The 16,537-nt window shown below is 61.2% G+C and overlaps 1 protein-coding gene across 5 annotated transcripts in view; it reads left to right on the top strand.

Moving 5' to 3' along the window:
• Window positions 1-2,871: 2,871 nt before the first annotated feature.
• The window catches only part of PPFIA4 (PTPRF interacting protein alpha 4), a 37,791-nt gene continuing 24,125 nt past the window's right edge, over window positions 2,872-16,537 (top strand). For 3 of the 5 annotated variants that reach the window (XM_051808723.1, XM_051808722.1, XM_051808721.1), the window contains exons 1-7: window positions 2,872-3,143; window positions 11,894-11,995; window positions 12,076-12,240; window positions 13,559-13,633; window positions 15,169-15,258; window positions 15,779-16,000; window positions 16,370-16,516. In XM_051808723.1, the coding sequence (XP_051664683.1) occupies window positions 2,907-3,143; window positions 11,894-11,995; window positions 12,076-12,240; window positions 13,559-13,633; window positions 15,169-15,258; window positions 15,779-16,000; window positions 16,370-16,516 (1,038 nt within the window). In that variant the 5' untranslated portion in view covers window positions 2,872-2,906. Of the gene's footprint in view, window positions 3,144-5,018; window positions 5,284-11,441; window positions 11,662-11,893; window positions 11,996-12,075; window positions 12,241-13,558; window positions 13,634-15,168; window positions 15,259-15,778; window positions 16,001-16,369; window positions 16,517-16,537 lie in introns of those variants that run through there. The other 2 variants (XM_051808724.1, XM_051808725.1) reach the window with 2 other exon arrangements.

The following is a 16,537-nucleotide window of genomic DNA, read 5'->3' as shown; positions in this document are numbered from 1 at the left end:
TTTGGGTTTTGCCCCCAAACTAAGAGGGCTGAGCCCTGGGGAGAGGCTGATTCCTGCTTTGCTCAGCCCCAGGTCTCCCTGGAGCCCAGGACATCTGCCCTCCAGGAGAGCTGCTGCTGTGGCCACATGTGTGAGGGGGGGTTATCCCTGCTAATCTGGGCCAGAAGAGCTGGGTAGCATTTTACCTGCTTAATTCCAGGGCTGAGGCTCATGTCCAACCCAACCCAAGGAGAGCAGGGGCTGGAGTGGTCCCTCTCTCTGTCCTTTTCCTCTGCCAGCCCTTGTTTTTGTGGGATGCTGCAGGGGTGGGATGCTCTTGGTGCTCAGTTCTCCTGGTCATCCATGTCCCAGCAGCCAGGAAGGAGCAGGAACAACCCTCAGAGCTCCAGAACAGTTTTATCCCACTCTGGATCAAGTCTATAAAGGGAGAGGAGGACAGCCACCTGCAGGACAGCCCTGTCCCTCCTCCCTGGTGTCCCAGAGCTGTCAGGGCAGCACGCTGGGTGCACACTGAGGGGCTGCTGCTTCTGCCAGAGCTCCTCTATTTTTAGAGGGTTTTTTTGTGTCAAACTCTCCATCTGCTGATGAGCCAATGTCAGCCCAGGAGCAGAGCTCCAGTTCTCTTGGCCTGGGTGGGCACAAAGGCACCTTTGATGGGGGGCAGTGCCCTGCTGTGCCAGGAGCTGTTGGACACACGAGCTTTGATCCCAGTCCAAAGGCCAGGACAGGCTGACCCAGCCCAGGGCTGTGTGCAGGGCCTTTATGTCCATGTGTGTGTGTTGGTTTGAAAGGGAAGTGAAATAGGGATGTTCACAGAACCATCAAATCCTAGAATGCCTTGGGGAGGAAGGGACCTCAAAGCTAATCCCCCCCCACCCCTGCCACGGGCAGGGCCACCTCCCACGAGCCCAGGTTGCTCCAGCCTGGCCTGGGACACTCCCAGGGATGGGGCAGCCACAGCCTCAGGGGCAGCCACAGCCTCAGAACATTCATCTCTGTCCTTGAGTGTTACATCTGCTGTAAAGTTTTGAGAACTTCAGGGGGCACTTCCACAAAAGCAGCATTAGACCAGCAACCCTCACCCTCCAGCAACCCTCACCCTGCATCAACCCTCACCCTGCATCAACCCTCACCCTGCAACAACCCTCACTCTGCAACAACCCTCACCCTGCATCAACCCTCACCCTGCATCAACCCTCACTCTGCATCAACCCTCACTCTGCAACAACCCTCACTCTGCAACAACCCTCACCCTGCATCAACCCTCACTCTGCAACAACCCTCACCCTGCATCAACCCTCACCCTCCAACAACCCTCACCCTGCATCAACCCTCACCCTGCAACAACCCTCACCCTGCATCAACCCTCACCCTGCAACAACCCTCACCCTGCATCAACCCTTACCCTGCATCAACCCTCACCCTGCATCAACCCTCACCCTGCAACAACCCTCACCCTCCAGCCACCCTCACCCTGCAACAACCCTCACCCTGCATCAACCCTCACCCGGCAACAACCCTCACCCTGCATCAACCCTTACCCTGCACTTGCCACGTCGTGTTTTGCTGCCCTGCCCGTGGTTTGTCCCCTGGCACAGATGGTGATGAGGGGTGGGCAGGTCCCCAGGGGGGCTGGGGGTGGCAGTGGCACATGAACCCTCACTTCTGGGGGCTGAAGCCTCCGTGTCAGGAGAAATCCCTGCCTGGCACCTTGTCTGTGATGGTTTTGGGCTGCAGAAGTGCTGAGCCCACAGGCCCAGCCGTGCTTTAATCCTGAGCACAGGCCCAGGTTGGTGGCTCTGCCTCTTCCCTCCAGCCTCTCCTCCCTGGCACTGGCCAGGGAATGGTGCTGGGCAGGATTTTGGGGATACCTCCGTGGAAGGGTTTGACCAGGGAGGCTGTGCTGGAGTTCAGTTGTTCCTGAGCAGCTGGGCCCAGCACATCTGTCCTGCTGCTGCCAAGGGAGGGGGACACGGAGGGGGGGAACATTAATCCAATCATTCAACTCATCTGTAGCTGTGTTTCCTTGCCAGGTTTGGGCCAGACTCAGGTTTGAGCCTGATTTTCTGTGAATGTGAATTCCCTGGGGCTGGAGAACACTTGGGCCGTGGGGTCCCTGGGCAGCCCGGGGGCTCCAGGGAGGGAAAAGGGTCCTGGCCCAGGATATGTGGATGCCAGAGGTGGTTACAGGATTTTTGGTGCTGGGAGTGCTGTTCCCTGCAGCTCGGTGCCATCCTGGGTGCAGAGTGGGGGGTGCAGGGTGGTACAACCCAGCACAGCCCCATTCCTGTGGGTCCTGAGCCTCGAGGGTTTGATGGGAGGGCAAAGGGGGCTGGGCAGGTGCCCCCCGGGCATTTTGAGGGCAGCAGGAGGGGTCTGATCTCTGTCCCTTCTCCTGTAGGTGTTTGAGGAGCTGCAATGCCCAGCGGAGACACGTTCCCACGAGGGCAGTGACACCTGGCCCAGCCTTAGGGAGAGCAGCCCATCGTCCCCAGACATGTTTGGGCAACCCCAAAACCCTTCGGACCCTCCCTGTGCTGCTGCTGGCTCGGGCTCCCCGCTGGGACGAGTCCTCAAGGGTCACTTTGCCCCCCTCTGAGCAGCCCCTGATGCTGCAGCCCCTCCAGGAGGCAGCCCAGAGGTGACCCAGGACTGTGGCAGTGACGAGCGGGGGGATCTGAGACCCCGAGGACCCCGAGGACCTCGCTGGTGCCGAGGCCGTCCCCCACCCCCCCCTGCCCAGCCCCCGGGCGAAGGGATGGGGGATCCCCCCACCTCCAGCACCCCGCTGCCCCCTCCTGCCCCGGCTCCCCCGGCCCGTGGGGGCCCGTGGTGATGTGAGCAGGGCCCCGAACCCCCCGGCCCCCCACGCCCACCCCCCCGGGCACCACCGCCCCCCCCCCGCCATGATGTGCGAGGTGATGCCCACCATCAGCGAGGGGGACCCCCTGGGCCCCCCCCAGGGCTCGGAGGCCGACGCCGACTTCGAGCAGCTGATGGTGAACATGCTGGACGAGAGGGACAAGCTGCTGGACACGCTGCGGGAGACGCGCGAGACGCTGTCGGTGACCCAAAGCCGCCTGCAGGAGACGCTCCGGGAGCGGGACCAGCTCCAGAGGCAGCTCAACTCCGCCCTCCCGCAGGTAAGGACCGGCCCTGGGGCGGGCGGGAGCCTCCGCTGAGGCCTCGGGCTGCGGGCTGCGGGGTTTAGCTTGTGCCTTTGGGCGCCTGGAGCTGCTCTGGGTGGATTTGTTGCGCCTCGTGTCGGTGGGAAAACCTGGAGGTTCTCCTGAGCCGCAGCCAGCTCAGACACCTCCTTCCCTTTGGAGCCCTCGCTGTGAGTCCGAGGGGGGAGGTGTGGGAGTTCAGTCCCCCCTGTGCACGGGGAATGGTCTTGGAGAGGGGACAAAACCTTCCTGAGACAGCCCAGGGTGTCCTCTGCACCCCCAGGGCCTGCGCTCGCCCCAGGGGACAGTCCCTTGGGAAGCAGCTCCTGGGGAGCAGGCCGCACATTCCGGGGAATGGATCTGGCCTGCTGCCTCCAGCCAACTCCCTGGGATGGCAGGAGGTCCTGAGGGGACACTGAGAGTCCCCAGGGGGGGACATTAACCCCTCACCTTCCCCACTGCTGGAGGGCAGCCCCACCTCGGCCTCTCCCACGCCAGGAAGGCCCCTTCCCTTCAGCCCCATCACTCACTGGGACTCCTTTGCCTCGAAGTCCTGAGAGGGGACCTTGGAGGCAGAGCTGGGAGCAGGGTGGGGATGGGACACTGCAGGGAGCCCAGGGAGCAGAGGGGCAGCCAGGCTGCCAGGGGGCTGTGCTCAGCAACAACCCAGGGCATGGAATGCTCAGCAACAACCCAGGGCATGGAATGCTCAGCAACAACCCAGGGCATGGAATGCTCAGCAACAACCCAGGGCACAGGGAATGCTCAGCAACAACCCAGGGCATGGGAATGCTCAGCAACAACCCAGGGCACAGGGAATGCTCAGCAACAGCTCAGAGCATGGGGAATGCTCAGCAACAACCCAGGGTGTGAGGAGTCAGGGCTCGCCTTGGCTCTCCTGAGCTGTCTGGGGTTGCTCTGCTCCTGGTTCCTCACCTGCAGGACCCCCTCCAGGTGCTCCAGAGACCTGGACTTGGGCTCAGCCTCCATGAAAATGCTCAGGTCAGGAGAGGGTGAGGTGGATCAGCATCACAGAGCTGTGCAGGGGGGATCTGAGCTGCCCACTGTCCCTTTGGGGCCCTGTGGGACAGGGCACAGTGTCCCAGGGCCCAGATTTGGGGGAACAGGGATTTTGGGGGGGCCTTTTGCACTGCTCCACTGTGGGTATGATGTGGTGAGGAGCCCAACAACCAGGGGAGGCAGGAGCCTTCCAATGTTTATATCCATCCTGACTGTGCCAGTGCTGAGAGCTGGGATCCTCCTTGCCTGGGCACCGGAGTTTGGGGCACCCGGGGAGATGGGAAATTCCTCATGGATCAAAGCTGGTGGCACAAGCAGGACAGAGCTGGAGCTGGTGGCTGCCCAGCTCTCTGCATCCCTGCTCCTCCCTGGATGGGGGAAAGCAGCTGGACCAGCACATCTCCAAGCATGGAGCTGGGCTGGTCCTGGCTCTGCAAAAATCCCAACGGTGCTTCCCAGAGGCTCCTGGGGACGAGCTCCTCCCTGTCCTCAGCGATGTGCTGCGACATTCCCAAGTGCTGGGTGCATCCAGGGCCAGCACCACGACATTCCCAAGTGCTGGGTGCATCCAGCACCACCCCCGTGTGCCGGCGGGGGTCGGTCCCCTCTGCTCCCTGCTCCTGTGCCAGCATTCCAGAGGGAGCATGCCAGGTCACCCTGACGCTCCCACTGCCCGCCCCGCCACAGCCGCCCGGGATTAAGGGATGCGGATTTATCCTCCTCTCCCGCTCCGGGAGCGGGCCCTCGGAGCCTCGGCACGGGTGGGGTGTGCACGGAGCAAACTGGGTCAGGGCACAGGGACCCGCCGGCAGCGCCGCACCCGCGGCCCCGCCGGGTGCCCCCCGCTCCATCGGGGCCACGTCCCGCTGCCCCCGCCCCGGGATGTGACCAGGGGGGCATCTCATGGGGAATTCCCCCCGGCTGCCGCTGCCCGCCGCCGCCCTGCCTGTCCCCGCGCGGGCGGGGGGTCCCCGGTGCCCGCTGTGCCCCCCGGCCCCGGGGCTGCCCCCGCGGGACATGAGGGCTCGCCATGGACTCGGGAAGCAAAGCCAAAGGCGCCCACCCGCCCAATGGGATTAACCCCAGCATGTACCAGGTAAGGGGGGCACGGCGGGTCCCTTCCCCGGGGCACCGTGTGGGGCCATCCCCCGGGCCTGCCCCATCCTCTTCCTCCTTCGTGAGCCCTTTTGCCCGGGAGCTTCCTGCGACGTGTCAGACCCTGCTGGGATGGGATCCAAGCGGGATTGCTGGGAGAAACCTTCTTTTGGGGGCAGGGTTGGGCACCCGGGCTTATCGGTGGCCTCCCACGGGGCTGGCAGCCACGAAGAGCCGGGTTGGAGCTGCTCACAGGATGCACTGCCCGGGAGGCTGGCAGGGAGGGAGGCTCGGGATGTGGCACTCGGCATCCTCTCAGGGAAGAGGGGCAGCTGGAGACTGCTGTGTCGGCACGGGATCCAAAGGGATGGGCAGGGAATGGGTGCCTGGGGCAGATCCACGCTTGGGGCAGGCAGGGAATGTGCCTGTCCGTGGAGCAGGCAGGGATGTGCTCATCCATGGGACAGGCAGGGATGTGACTGTCCATGGGACAGGCAGGGATGTGTTCATCCACGGGCAGGCAGGGATGTGTCTGTCCAGGCAGGGATGTGTTCATCCACGGGCAGGCAGGGATGTGTCTGTCCATGGGCAGACAGGGATGTGTCTGTCCATGGGCAGGCAGGGATGTGTCTGTCTATGGGCAGGCAGGGATGTGCTCATCCAGGGGCAGGCAGGGATGTGCTCGTCCATGGGACAGGCAGGGATGTGTGTGTCCATGGGACAGGCAGGGATGTGTGTGTCCGTGGGACAGGCAGGGATGTGCTCGTCCATGGGACAGGCAGGGATGTGCTCGTCCATGGGACAGGCAGGGATGTGTGTGTCCATGGGACAGGCAGGGATGTGTCCTGTCTATGGGCAGGCAGGGATGTGCTCCTCCATGGGACAGGCAGGGATGTGTCTGTCCATGGGACAGGTGTGTGTCTGTGGGACAGGCAGGGATGTGTCTGTCCATGGGACAGGCAGGGATGTGCTCGTCCATGGGACAGGCAGGGATGTGTGTGTCTGTGGGACAGGCAGGGATGTGCTCCTCCATGGGACAGGCAGGGATGTGTCTGTCCATGGGACAGGTGTGTGTCTGTGGGACAGGCAGGGATGTGTGTGTCCATGGGACAGGCAGGGATGTGTGTGTCTGTGGGACAGGCAGGGATGTGCTCATCCAGGGGCAGGCAGGGGATGCTCCAGAGATGCTCCTGCCTGTGGCTCCCAATCCCCCTTTCCTGAGCCACGTAGCCAAAGCCATCCCCACCCCCAGCCCATGGGGGATCCCTCAGCCCCCAAAAGGCAGAACTCCAGGGCGATTTCCCGGGGAGCCTAAGCTGCCTTAATGCTTCTTACATGATTTATTTATTCATGTGGGAGTGCTGAACGTGCCTTAATCACCCTGGAAGCTCCTGGCTCCAATCCCGCCGCCCTCCCTGGTTTCCAGGGAGTGTGTGGCCACCGACTGAGCCCTGAGTGGGGTCTGGTGCTCTCAGCAGCCCCCCCCAGAGCCCTGGCAGGGGTACCAGCTCCCTCCTGCCCGGCCACCCAGCTCCTGGGTGTGGGTGGCACCCAGGGATGTGACATCTAGGTGTATCCAGGTGTGTTCCCAGGGCAGGGTCCCGTGTGGGATGGGTCTCCTCCCTACCCTGGGGTGTCTGGGGGGTTTGGCAGGAGTCCCTGTGCCCAGAAGTGTCAGGGGGAGAACAGGCTCCCAAATTCCACAGGGCTGCTGTGCTGAGGGTCCCGATGGCCATGAAAACCTCCCACAGTTCATCCATCCAGAGCTGCCCGGGGAGCTGAGAACTGGCCTTTTTGGACAGATCCCATAAGACTCCCTGAGCTCCATGGAGGTCCCTCAGGAGCTGGGGAGGGTGCTGGCACCAAACAACCACCCCAAATGCTTCCCTTTAACTTAAAAAGATATTTAGGGTTAACTTGTGAAGAACAGCACAAACCCAGGAACCTCAGCAGCACTGGGCAAGGGGAAAAACACCCATGAGGTAAGCCCCTTAAAGTGTCTCCAGATTTTGGGAAGATATGGAGGGGTCTGGCAGCTGTGTTGGATCGTTGGAGCTGGTCATGCTTCCACAATACCAGGCCCCTGAGGTGTTGGATTCCTGCTTGCTCCATGAGGGTGGAAATACTCCTCCTGACCACGTGCTGAGAAGGGAGGACACCAGTTCCCCGGGGATGGTCCCTCAGAGTCCCAGAGCTGTAGCCAAGAGGTGCAGGACGTGCTCAGTGCTGGGGGTGGGTGATGGTGGGAGCCCTGGGTTTACCCGGCGGGATTTAATCTCTGTAATCCCCTGCTACACATCCTGGAGCTGTGTTCATCCCCTGGGCTCTGGTTTGGGGCTTTCTCATCATCCTGCACCCCCTCCTGGGGCACAGGGGTGACGGGGGTGCCAGCCCCCAGCTGGGACAGGCCATGGCTGGGGCTCCATCCCTGCGTTGTGCCGAGTCAGCAGCTCTGGATTCCTGGCACACCCTTCCCACACATCCACGCCAGGGCCCCTCAGGAGCAATCACTCCAATTAGGGGCTTTAAAATGCCATTAATCCTGCAGCTGGAGCCGGTGTGTCCCCAGGCTGGGTGTGTTGGAGCAGCAGCAGCCATGCTCCTGCCACAAATTCCAGGAGAATTCCTCTTGTGGTGGTGCATCCCTGGCTGTGCTGCCCACAGCGGTGGGAGAGGCAAGAGGTGGCCCTAGGCTGGGGGGCTTTTGCATTTCTCTTCTCCCCCGGAGCTTCTTAAACCCCTCCTTGCTTTCCAGCCATCTCCATGGGGTTGGTTCCTGGCTGCCTTCCAGCTCTTCCCTGTGCCTTCCCCACTGGTGCAACCCCAACCCCCCCCCCCCCCCCCCCCCCCCCCCGACATTCCTGGTGCTGAGTGGAGATCCCAGCCCCATCCACAGCATCCCTCTGGGTCTCCCTCCCTGCTCTGAGGTCTCCACCCTGCTCCCCCTCCCCCCTGGGCCTTGGGGCCAAGCCCAGCCCGTTGTGCTGAGGGTGCTTTGGTTTTAATCCCAATTAGCTGCTTCCTGGGCCGCTTTCCCAGCGGGCTCCCGAGGGGCTCCCAGGGCTGTGTCTCGTCATCCCTCCTCTGATCTAAGATCAGGCACCTCTCCTTCACTTTCTAATCTGGTTATAGGTGTCCCTGCTTAGTCCAAGAGCCGATCTGAGCCAGGGGCAGGCCTGGGAGGCTCCTGGCTGTGGCCAGGGCTGAGGGAAATCATCTGGATCTTCTTTATCTGCACTTTGCTGGGATGTAGGACACTGGCATGCCATGGATGGGGGTGCAGGCTGCTCTCCACAGTGTGACACCGCTGCCAGGAGCTGGGGACAGCTGCTCACGGTCCCCAGACTGGCCCGGTGGCCCGGAGTGAGGTGGCAGTGCCGGCCTCTGGCACAGCCCGGGCTGGGGGAGGTGGCTACACGCGGGTGCTGGAGTGATTTATCCCTATTTTTCCTTCCCAAGGCATCCAAACAAGGCCCCGTGTGCTCGGCTCACCCTCCCTGCCGGCCTGGCTCGCCTCGGGGCCGTTGCTATTTTTGGTGTAAATGTTCCTTTTCGCGGCCTTTCCCCGGGGGACGATGGGCGTCACCGGCTCCTTTATTTGCCGTGGGATGCCGGGACACAGAGCGCGGGATGCAGGCGGCCATTCCCGGCGGGGAGGAGCGGCCCGAGGGATGGGATGGGATGGGATGGGATGGGATGGGATGGGATGGGATGGGATGGGATGGGCAGGGAGCGGAGCCGCTCCGTGTCTGACCCGCTGACCGGGTATTGCCGGGCGGCCGCGGGGGGGGGCTGCCCGTCTCTCTCCGGAGGATTTTCTCCCTTTTAATCCCCTCTTTCGGGATGAAAGGCTGATTGTGGGCACAATCTGTGCAGCCTGCCCACCCCAGCGCGGGGCGAGGAGAGCTGGGTCCCAGAGATCCCGGTCCCCTTCCCTCGCTGCCTCCCATCCGTCCCACGCTGCCTCGTTCACTCCAGTGGGAAGAGTATCCACGGCCACAGTCTCTGTTTTCCCTGCTGGCCACGGGGCAGAGCAGATCCGAGGGCTTTGGACCCGCAGGGCTCCTGTCCCGGTGCTGGAAGAGCCCGCAGTGTTTCCCCGCTCGCTGAACGACATTCCCGGGGCCACCACGGCTGCCAGGATGCTCTTCCCGAGCTCCTTAAGCCTCGCTGCCCTCGTCTTGGCACGCGAAGGGGCCGGGGCAGTGACACATCCCTGAATCTGAAGCAGCCCGGCGATGCACGGGCTCCTCGCGCTGCTGCTTCCTGCTGCCGGCATTCCCAGCCCGGATTTAATCCGCAGGGATGCTCAGGAGCTGCTCGCAGCGATTGCATAACCCACGGAACACATACGGGGGGTGAGGCTGGGCTGGGCAGGGCTGGGATCCCACTGGGCCAGGATCTCACCGAGCTGGGAGAGCTGGGATCTCACCGAGCTGGGAGGGCTGGGAGAGCTGGGATCCCCCTGACTGGGAGAGCTGGGATCCCCCTGACTGGGAGAGCTGGGATCCCACTGAGCTGGGACCCCCTTGTCTGGAAGAGCTGGGCTCTGGGAAGGGCTGGGCTGGCACAGGGGGTTCCCAGGGCAGCTGGGTCTGCAGTGGGGTCACTGCACGGGGGGACTGTGGGATGGGCTGGGAGTGAGTGTGGGAGAGGACCTGGGCACAGCAGAGGCTGGTGATGGGGGTTTGGGGTGTTGTGACAAGTTTGGGGGAGAACTGATGGGGACAGGGGTGAGCCCAGGGCTGGAGGGGTCTCTGGGGAAGAGATGAGGACAGGGATGATGCCGGGACTGGAGTGATCCCAGGACAGGGGTGACAGCAAGTCTGGAGTGGTCCCTGGGGAAGGGTTGGGAACAAGGATGAGCCCAGGACTTGGGTGATCCCAGGACTGGAGTGATCCTTGGGGCAGGATGGAGAAAGGGATGAGTCCAGGGCTGGAGGAGTCCCTGGGGAAGGGGTGGGGACAGGGATGGCCCCAGGGCTGGAGGGGTCCCTAGGGAAGGCCTGGGGCAGGAGTGGGTCTGGGAAGGAGCCAAGGAACTCGGGCCCTGGAGTGATGCCGGGGTGAGGATGTGAGGGGGCAGCTCCTGGGGCAGGTGAGGGGCAGGAGAGCAGCTGTTCACAGGGACAAGGACTCTTCCCTTCCCCACACTGGGACCTGCTCGGGTCCTGTCCCCCTGTGGGGCTGCAGCTTCCCCCGTGCCACCACCACCCTCAGCAGCCCTAGGCTGCAAAAACCCCTCCAGCACGGGAGGGTCGGGGTGGGAAGGGAGAGGGAAAACCTCCGGGATGGAAAAGCTCTGGATTTCTTGGAGCTTCAGCTGCTGCAGGAGGTCTCACTTGGAGCTGAACAGAGCATTTGGTTCAGCCTAAGCCTCAACGTTTTGCTTCGGTTTGAAGGGGTTTTATTTGTTTAACCTGAAAATTGAAGTGATAGAGAATCTCATGCTGTAAAACCGCTCTCAGCCCTCAGTGGAAATTTGGTTTGTTAATGCTCCATCAGATCCTTCTCAGCTTCTTCTGAAACCCTTTGCCTTTTAAAATTCTTCTCAGCAACACTGTGAAAGTGGTGTAAATTCACAACTCGTTCCCACATTTGCATTTTTCACCCTAAAAAATCCCAGCTGCGAAACGTCTCCTGGTCCTGGCACCGCTCTGGGACCGAAGGAGCGCCTGAAGGAGCAGTGGGAGGTGCTCCTGGAGCAGTGGGAGGTGCTCCTGGGCTCACCCAGCTGCTGGGGGTTCAGTTTTTAAGGGAAAACCAACCCTCCCACATCCCGAGAACTTCAGGGGGAGTTTTCTTTCCCTTCTGACACAGCCATGAATGGGATTGGTGTTTCCCAGGAGCCCATCCCCAGGGATGTGCTGGCTGGGCAGCTCTCCTTTGGCAGTGCCCTGGGCATGGCTCTTCCTGGCTGTCACCTCCTGGTGACAGGAGCAAGAACTGGTGGCACCTGGCACGTTTCCTGCTGTGTCCCATCCCTCTCCTCTGGGGTTTGGGGCCTGGGGCTGCCCCATAGGAAGCTCAGTGGGGCTCCACACACTGGACTGGGGCAGGTCTTGCTCTTTCCTTCGGAAGGAGGTTTTTTTGGATGATTCCAGGTCCTGAGGCCATGGCAGAGGGTGGCTGAAGGCCAGGGGATGGAGGCTGGCTGAGGGCCAGGGGACTGAGGCTGGCTGAGGGCCAGGGGATTCATCCTGGCTGGCTTTGTGGGGAGGTTTGGCCTCCTGGGAGGCTCCAGGGTGGGTGCTCTGCATCGAGGGGACAGTGGGAATGGGAACACGCTGGTGGCCTTGGCTGGGAAGCTCTAAATGCCATCGAGCACCTCTGGAGCTGCAGAGCAGTGCCTCCTGTCACTGGACATCAAACCAAATGGGTAAATATCGGGATGCTGCGTTTTTCCTCATGCGAAGCACGTGGAGAGGCCAGGAATGTGGCCTGGGATGTGCTTCCCCACCGACCTCCTGACGCTGCCCTCTCCCTGGCCGGGTTTGGGTGGGAAGTGCCCCGTGCCGGAGGTCCCAGCAGAGGGGCTGGAACTCTGGCTCCATCCCCACCCCTGTGCCCCCTCCCCATCCCCGTGCCCCCTGACGGCCCCGTCCCCGCAGGAGTTCGCCACGCTGACGCGGGAGCTCAGCGCCTGCCGGGAGCAGCTCCTGGAGCGCGAGGAGGAGATCTCGGAGCTGAAGGCCGAGCGCAACAACACCCGGGTAAGGGGGGGCCGTCGCTGTCCCGGGGATGTGGGACCCCCCCAGCCCGGCGGTGACCCCCCCTGGCTCTGCCCCCGCAGCTCCTGCTGGAGCACCTGGAGTGCCTGGTGTCCCGGCACGAGCGCTCCCTCCGCATGACCGTGGTCAAGCGCCAGGCCCAGTCCCCGTCCGGCGTCTCCAGCGAGGTCGAGGTGCTCAAGGCTCTCAAGTCGCTCTTCGAGCATCACAAGGCGCTGGATGAGAAGGTGAGGCGGTGTTCCACTCGGTGTCACACTCGATGTCACACTCGATGTCACACTCGATGTCACACTCGATGTCACACCCCGCAGTTTGAGCTGTAAGCTCTGCCCGCAGCGCTTACGTTTTAAGACTTTTTAAAAGCCTTTTGGTTTGTCACAGCCTTGAATTCGCACCCGGGGGAAGAGTCGCGTGCTCTCCTCTAAGAGAAGTTCTTTTAATTTAGTGAGGAAAAGAAGGTGTTTCGGCAAAAGGTTTTGCAGGAGCTAAAATGCAACCAAGGAAAAATGTTTTACTGAGACACCCAGCGCGAAGACCCGTTCCCCAGGATTGATACACCAGCTTTAGTAAAACACAGTTCATGGGTTTTAAGTTGCCCACAAGGGAAAGGAAAGAGTAAAAGAAGAAAACAGATTAAAAGGGTAAAGAAAGAGAGAAGAAAGGGAGAAGGAGAAAGAGGAAAGGAAGGTCAGAATTCCATGTATGTGTCCACTGAGTGACAGTTTTCGCAGGGTATTTATACCCTTGACCAAACAACTTACAAAGTTTTATTTTAAAGGTGCATTCATACAGAGTCGATACATGACAACTTGCAAAGTTTTATACTTACTATTAAATAGTCATTATAATTACACGTATATTTTAAGACCAATAGGTGACTACTCTTGTGTTAAAATATCAATTACTGTTTGCTGAAGCTCTTTTCTTGATCTTACACCTCATTTTGTCGGGAGGGCAGATCCTTACTGGCCTCTCTTGAGCTCTTCTCTTACCTGGTCACTGGGGGAGTTTTCTGTTTACAAGCAGTTACAATCTGGTATTTATTCAAACCAAACTTGTGGTTACATTTTACAAATTTATACTTGTGCTAAGGGCAGCTGAGTGCTGTAGGCCTGGAGCCTCGAGTCCTTGTTTCACGTGGAACCCTTCAGGAGGAAGGCCTTGGATACCCCAAAGCTGCCCCCGGGAGCTGGGGGGGCTGCCAAGGGGGTTTGGGGCTGTTGGGGACGGGGAGCTCCCCTGAGCCCCTCCTGGGGGCTGGCACTGGGCACTCTGGGTCAGCCTCTGCACTGTGGCTCTTGTTCCTCCTGGTTCCTTTGCCTGAAGCATCTCCTCCCTCTGCCAGGGGATGTCTCCAGGCTGTCCTGGCCACAGATCTCCCAGAGCTGGCCCAGGCTCTCCCTTCCTCCCCCACCACGGGATGGGCTGGATGATGCTGAGCCTGTGAATCCCCCCGAGCCTGGCAGGGCTGGGAGCTGGCCTGGATCCTGGGCACCCTCCTCGTGGATCAGTAACGGCCTCTCCTGTTGTTTCCCACTCCTGCAGGTCCGGGAACGCCTGAGAGCAGCCCTGGAGCGAGTGGCCACCCTGGAGGAGCAGCTGGTGGACGCCCATCGGCAGGTGAGGGGCACCTGGGCACCCACCCCGGGCCCTTCCTGGGGCACTGGAGCTGCTCCCCGGGACATTCGGGGTTGAAGTTGCTCAAACACCACCCTCAGTTGGTTGTGCAGATCAGAGAGATGGTGTTTGGGCCTTTCTGGTGGGAGGCTTTTGTTCTGAACTCGCTGCTTCCATGAAGGATTGTCTGTGTTTGAGGGAACCTTGCAGAGGTTCTGGGAGCCTCTGTCTCCCAGACGAGGTTCCCCCTGTTCTTTTGGCTGTTTGGAGTTCATTTCACTGACACAAACCAACCTGAGTCTGAATTGTTTCAGGAGACTGAGGGTGACTTGGGATCTCCCTGCTTCAACAGAGACCCAAACCTTACTTCTCCAAGCCCCTCACCTTGCATTCCCCACCTTTTTCCTTGCTGGAGCCCTGGAATGGGGACCTTGCTGTCCCCAGCCTCCAACCCTTTTCATCCTGGAATCCCAGAAGGGTTTGGTGGGAAGGACCTTAAAGCTCATCTCATTCCACCCCCTGCCGTGGGCAGGGACACCTTCCACTATCCCAGGTTGCTCCAAACCTCATCCAACCTGGCTGTGAACACTTCCAGGGGTGGGCTGTTCTTGGAGAGGCATCAACCCTGTTTTCCTTCCTGAAGTTTGTGCCCGGCCACTGCTGCCCAAAGGGAAGAGCCATCCCTCGGCCTGACCAAGTTCTTCTCCTCTTTCCAGTTCCCTGGATAAGTCTGGTGGTGCTTCCTCAGGCTCCCAGGTCCCTCACCTCGCAGGGACCACTCCCCATCCTCTCCCCCCAGAGCAGGACATGATGTCAGTGTTTGTTCCCTGCTCCTGCCAGACCAGGTTTCAAACCTGTCTGGCTGCCAACCTGTAAAATGAGCTGGGAGCCCTGGGATACAGGGCTCAGATCCCTGAGGACTCCCCAAGAAAACCTCCCTCAGTGCTCACCTTCACAGCCCCTCTGCCTCCCTCTCTCTTGGAATCATGGAATCATTAAGGTCGGAGAAGACCTCCAAGACCATTGAGTCCAACCTTTGACCAAACACCCCCACGACACAGAACCATGTCAGGAAGTGCCACTTCCATGTGTTTTTTGGACACTTCCGGGGGTGGGGACTCGACCACTGCCCTGGGCAGCTGTGCCAGGGCCTGACCACCTTTTCCAGGAAGAAATTTCCACCAATATCCAACCTAAACCTCTCCTGGAGCAACTTGAGGCCGTTCCCTCTCCTTCTGTCCCTTGTTCCCTGGGAGCAGAGCCCAACACCCCCCGGCTCCCCCCTCCTGTCAGGGGGTTGCAGAGCCAGAAGGTCCCCCCTGAGCCTCCTTTTCTCCAGGCTGAACCCTCCCAGCTCCCTGAGCAGCTCCTGCTGCTCCAGCCCCTTCCCAGCTCCGTTCCCTTCCCTGGACACGCTCCAGCCCCTCAGTGTCTCTCTTGTGAGGGGCCCAGAGCTGCCCCCAGGACTGGAGGTGTGACCCCACCAGTGCCCCATCTCTGCTGCCCAGATCCATGGGTTGATCCCTGTTCCCGGGCAGGTGGCAGCTCTCCAGCAAGGAGCCGTGCGGGAGGCCCCGGCGGGAGAGCGGGATGAGCCCAAGGAACCAGCCCCGAAGCTTCCCTGGAAGGTGAGAGCCCAGGAACCCCTGCTCTGACCACGCTCAGGGAGGACATAGTTCCTCCAACCCCCTGTTACGGCTCCAGGGGGGTGCTGAGAACCCATTTTCCCTCTCCCTTGGGTCCGACCCCCTGGGAAATGCCCTTCCTGGTGGATCCAGCCCATTCCGGAGTGGTGTCAGGACGATCCCAGGGGCTCTGCTTCCCAGAGCTCACAGAATCCCAGAATGGTTTGGGTGGGAAGGCACTGTGAAGACCATCCCATTCCAACCCCCTGCCATGGGCAGGGACACCTTCCACCAGCTGCCCTGGGAAGCCCCCAACCATCCCCATTCCACTGTGCCTGTGGAAGCCCCATCCCTGGCCAGAAGAGGCTGTTCCCAGGGGGTCCCAGAGCGCCGTGTCTCCACTCCCACCCCTCCCCCAGATCCCTGCAGGGCCACACTGCCCTGTTGTGTGGCTGCAGGCGATGCCAGAGCCCGGGAGCTGTGGGGCAGCCTGGCATCCCCTTCCCTCTGTGCCGCCCTGCAGCGACTCTCCAACGGCTCCGTGCACCCGGAGGACGAGGCCGGGCGGGTGGTGGAGCTGCAGGAGCTCCTGGAGAAGCAGAACTTCGAGGTGGTGCAGGCCAAGGAGCGCATCTCTGCTCTGGCTGCCAGTGTGGCTGAGCTGGAGGAGGACCTGGGCACCGCCAGGAAGGACCTCATCAAATCCGAGGAGATGAGCAGCAAGTACCAGAGGGACCTGCGAGAGGTGAGCCACTGCTTCCCACTCTGCCAGGCCTGGGATCAGCAGCATCCAGGCTGGGAAGGCCCTGGAAGTCCTGCTGCCTGTAGGGCATGCCCCAAAAGAGCCCCTGGCCTCTGGGACACTGTCCCCAGGTCCACCGGGAGGACTTCCCTGAGGTGAGAGGCAGACCTGGGGCAGTGAGCTGTGTCCCTGCTAGAAGGTTTTCCTGGGATTGCTTGACTCCCCCTTTATCTCTGTCCCACTCTCCTGCCCCTCATCCCTGTCCAAGGCAGGCTTTTCCCCGTGTTCTTGGACTCAGGGTGTCCCAAGCTCACTGGGTGGCCCAGTTATTCCCATACTGGTGGTCACAGATCAGGATGTGACGTTCCCCAGGCCCTGGCACAGAAAGAGGACATGGAGGAGAGGATCACCACGCTGGAGAAGCGCTACCTGGCAGCCCAGAGAGAGGCCACCTCCATCCACGACCTCAACGACAAGCTGGAGAACGAGCTGGCCAACAAGGAGTCCCTGCACCGCCAGGTACTGGGCCGTGCCCGCGGG

The sequence above is a fragment of the Manacus candei genome, unplaced genomic scaffold, assembly GCF_025592945.1.
Source record: "Manacus candei isolate 608988 ecotype Guabito, Panama unplaced genomic scaffold, ASM2559294v1 h1tg000073l, whole genome shotgun sequence".
NCBI lineage: Eukaryota > Metazoa > Chordata > Aves > Passeriformes > Pipridae > Manacus > Manacus candei.
The sequence above is the reverse complement of the archived record's forward strand: the minus strand, read 5'-3'. Positions and strand labels throughout refer to the sequence as shown.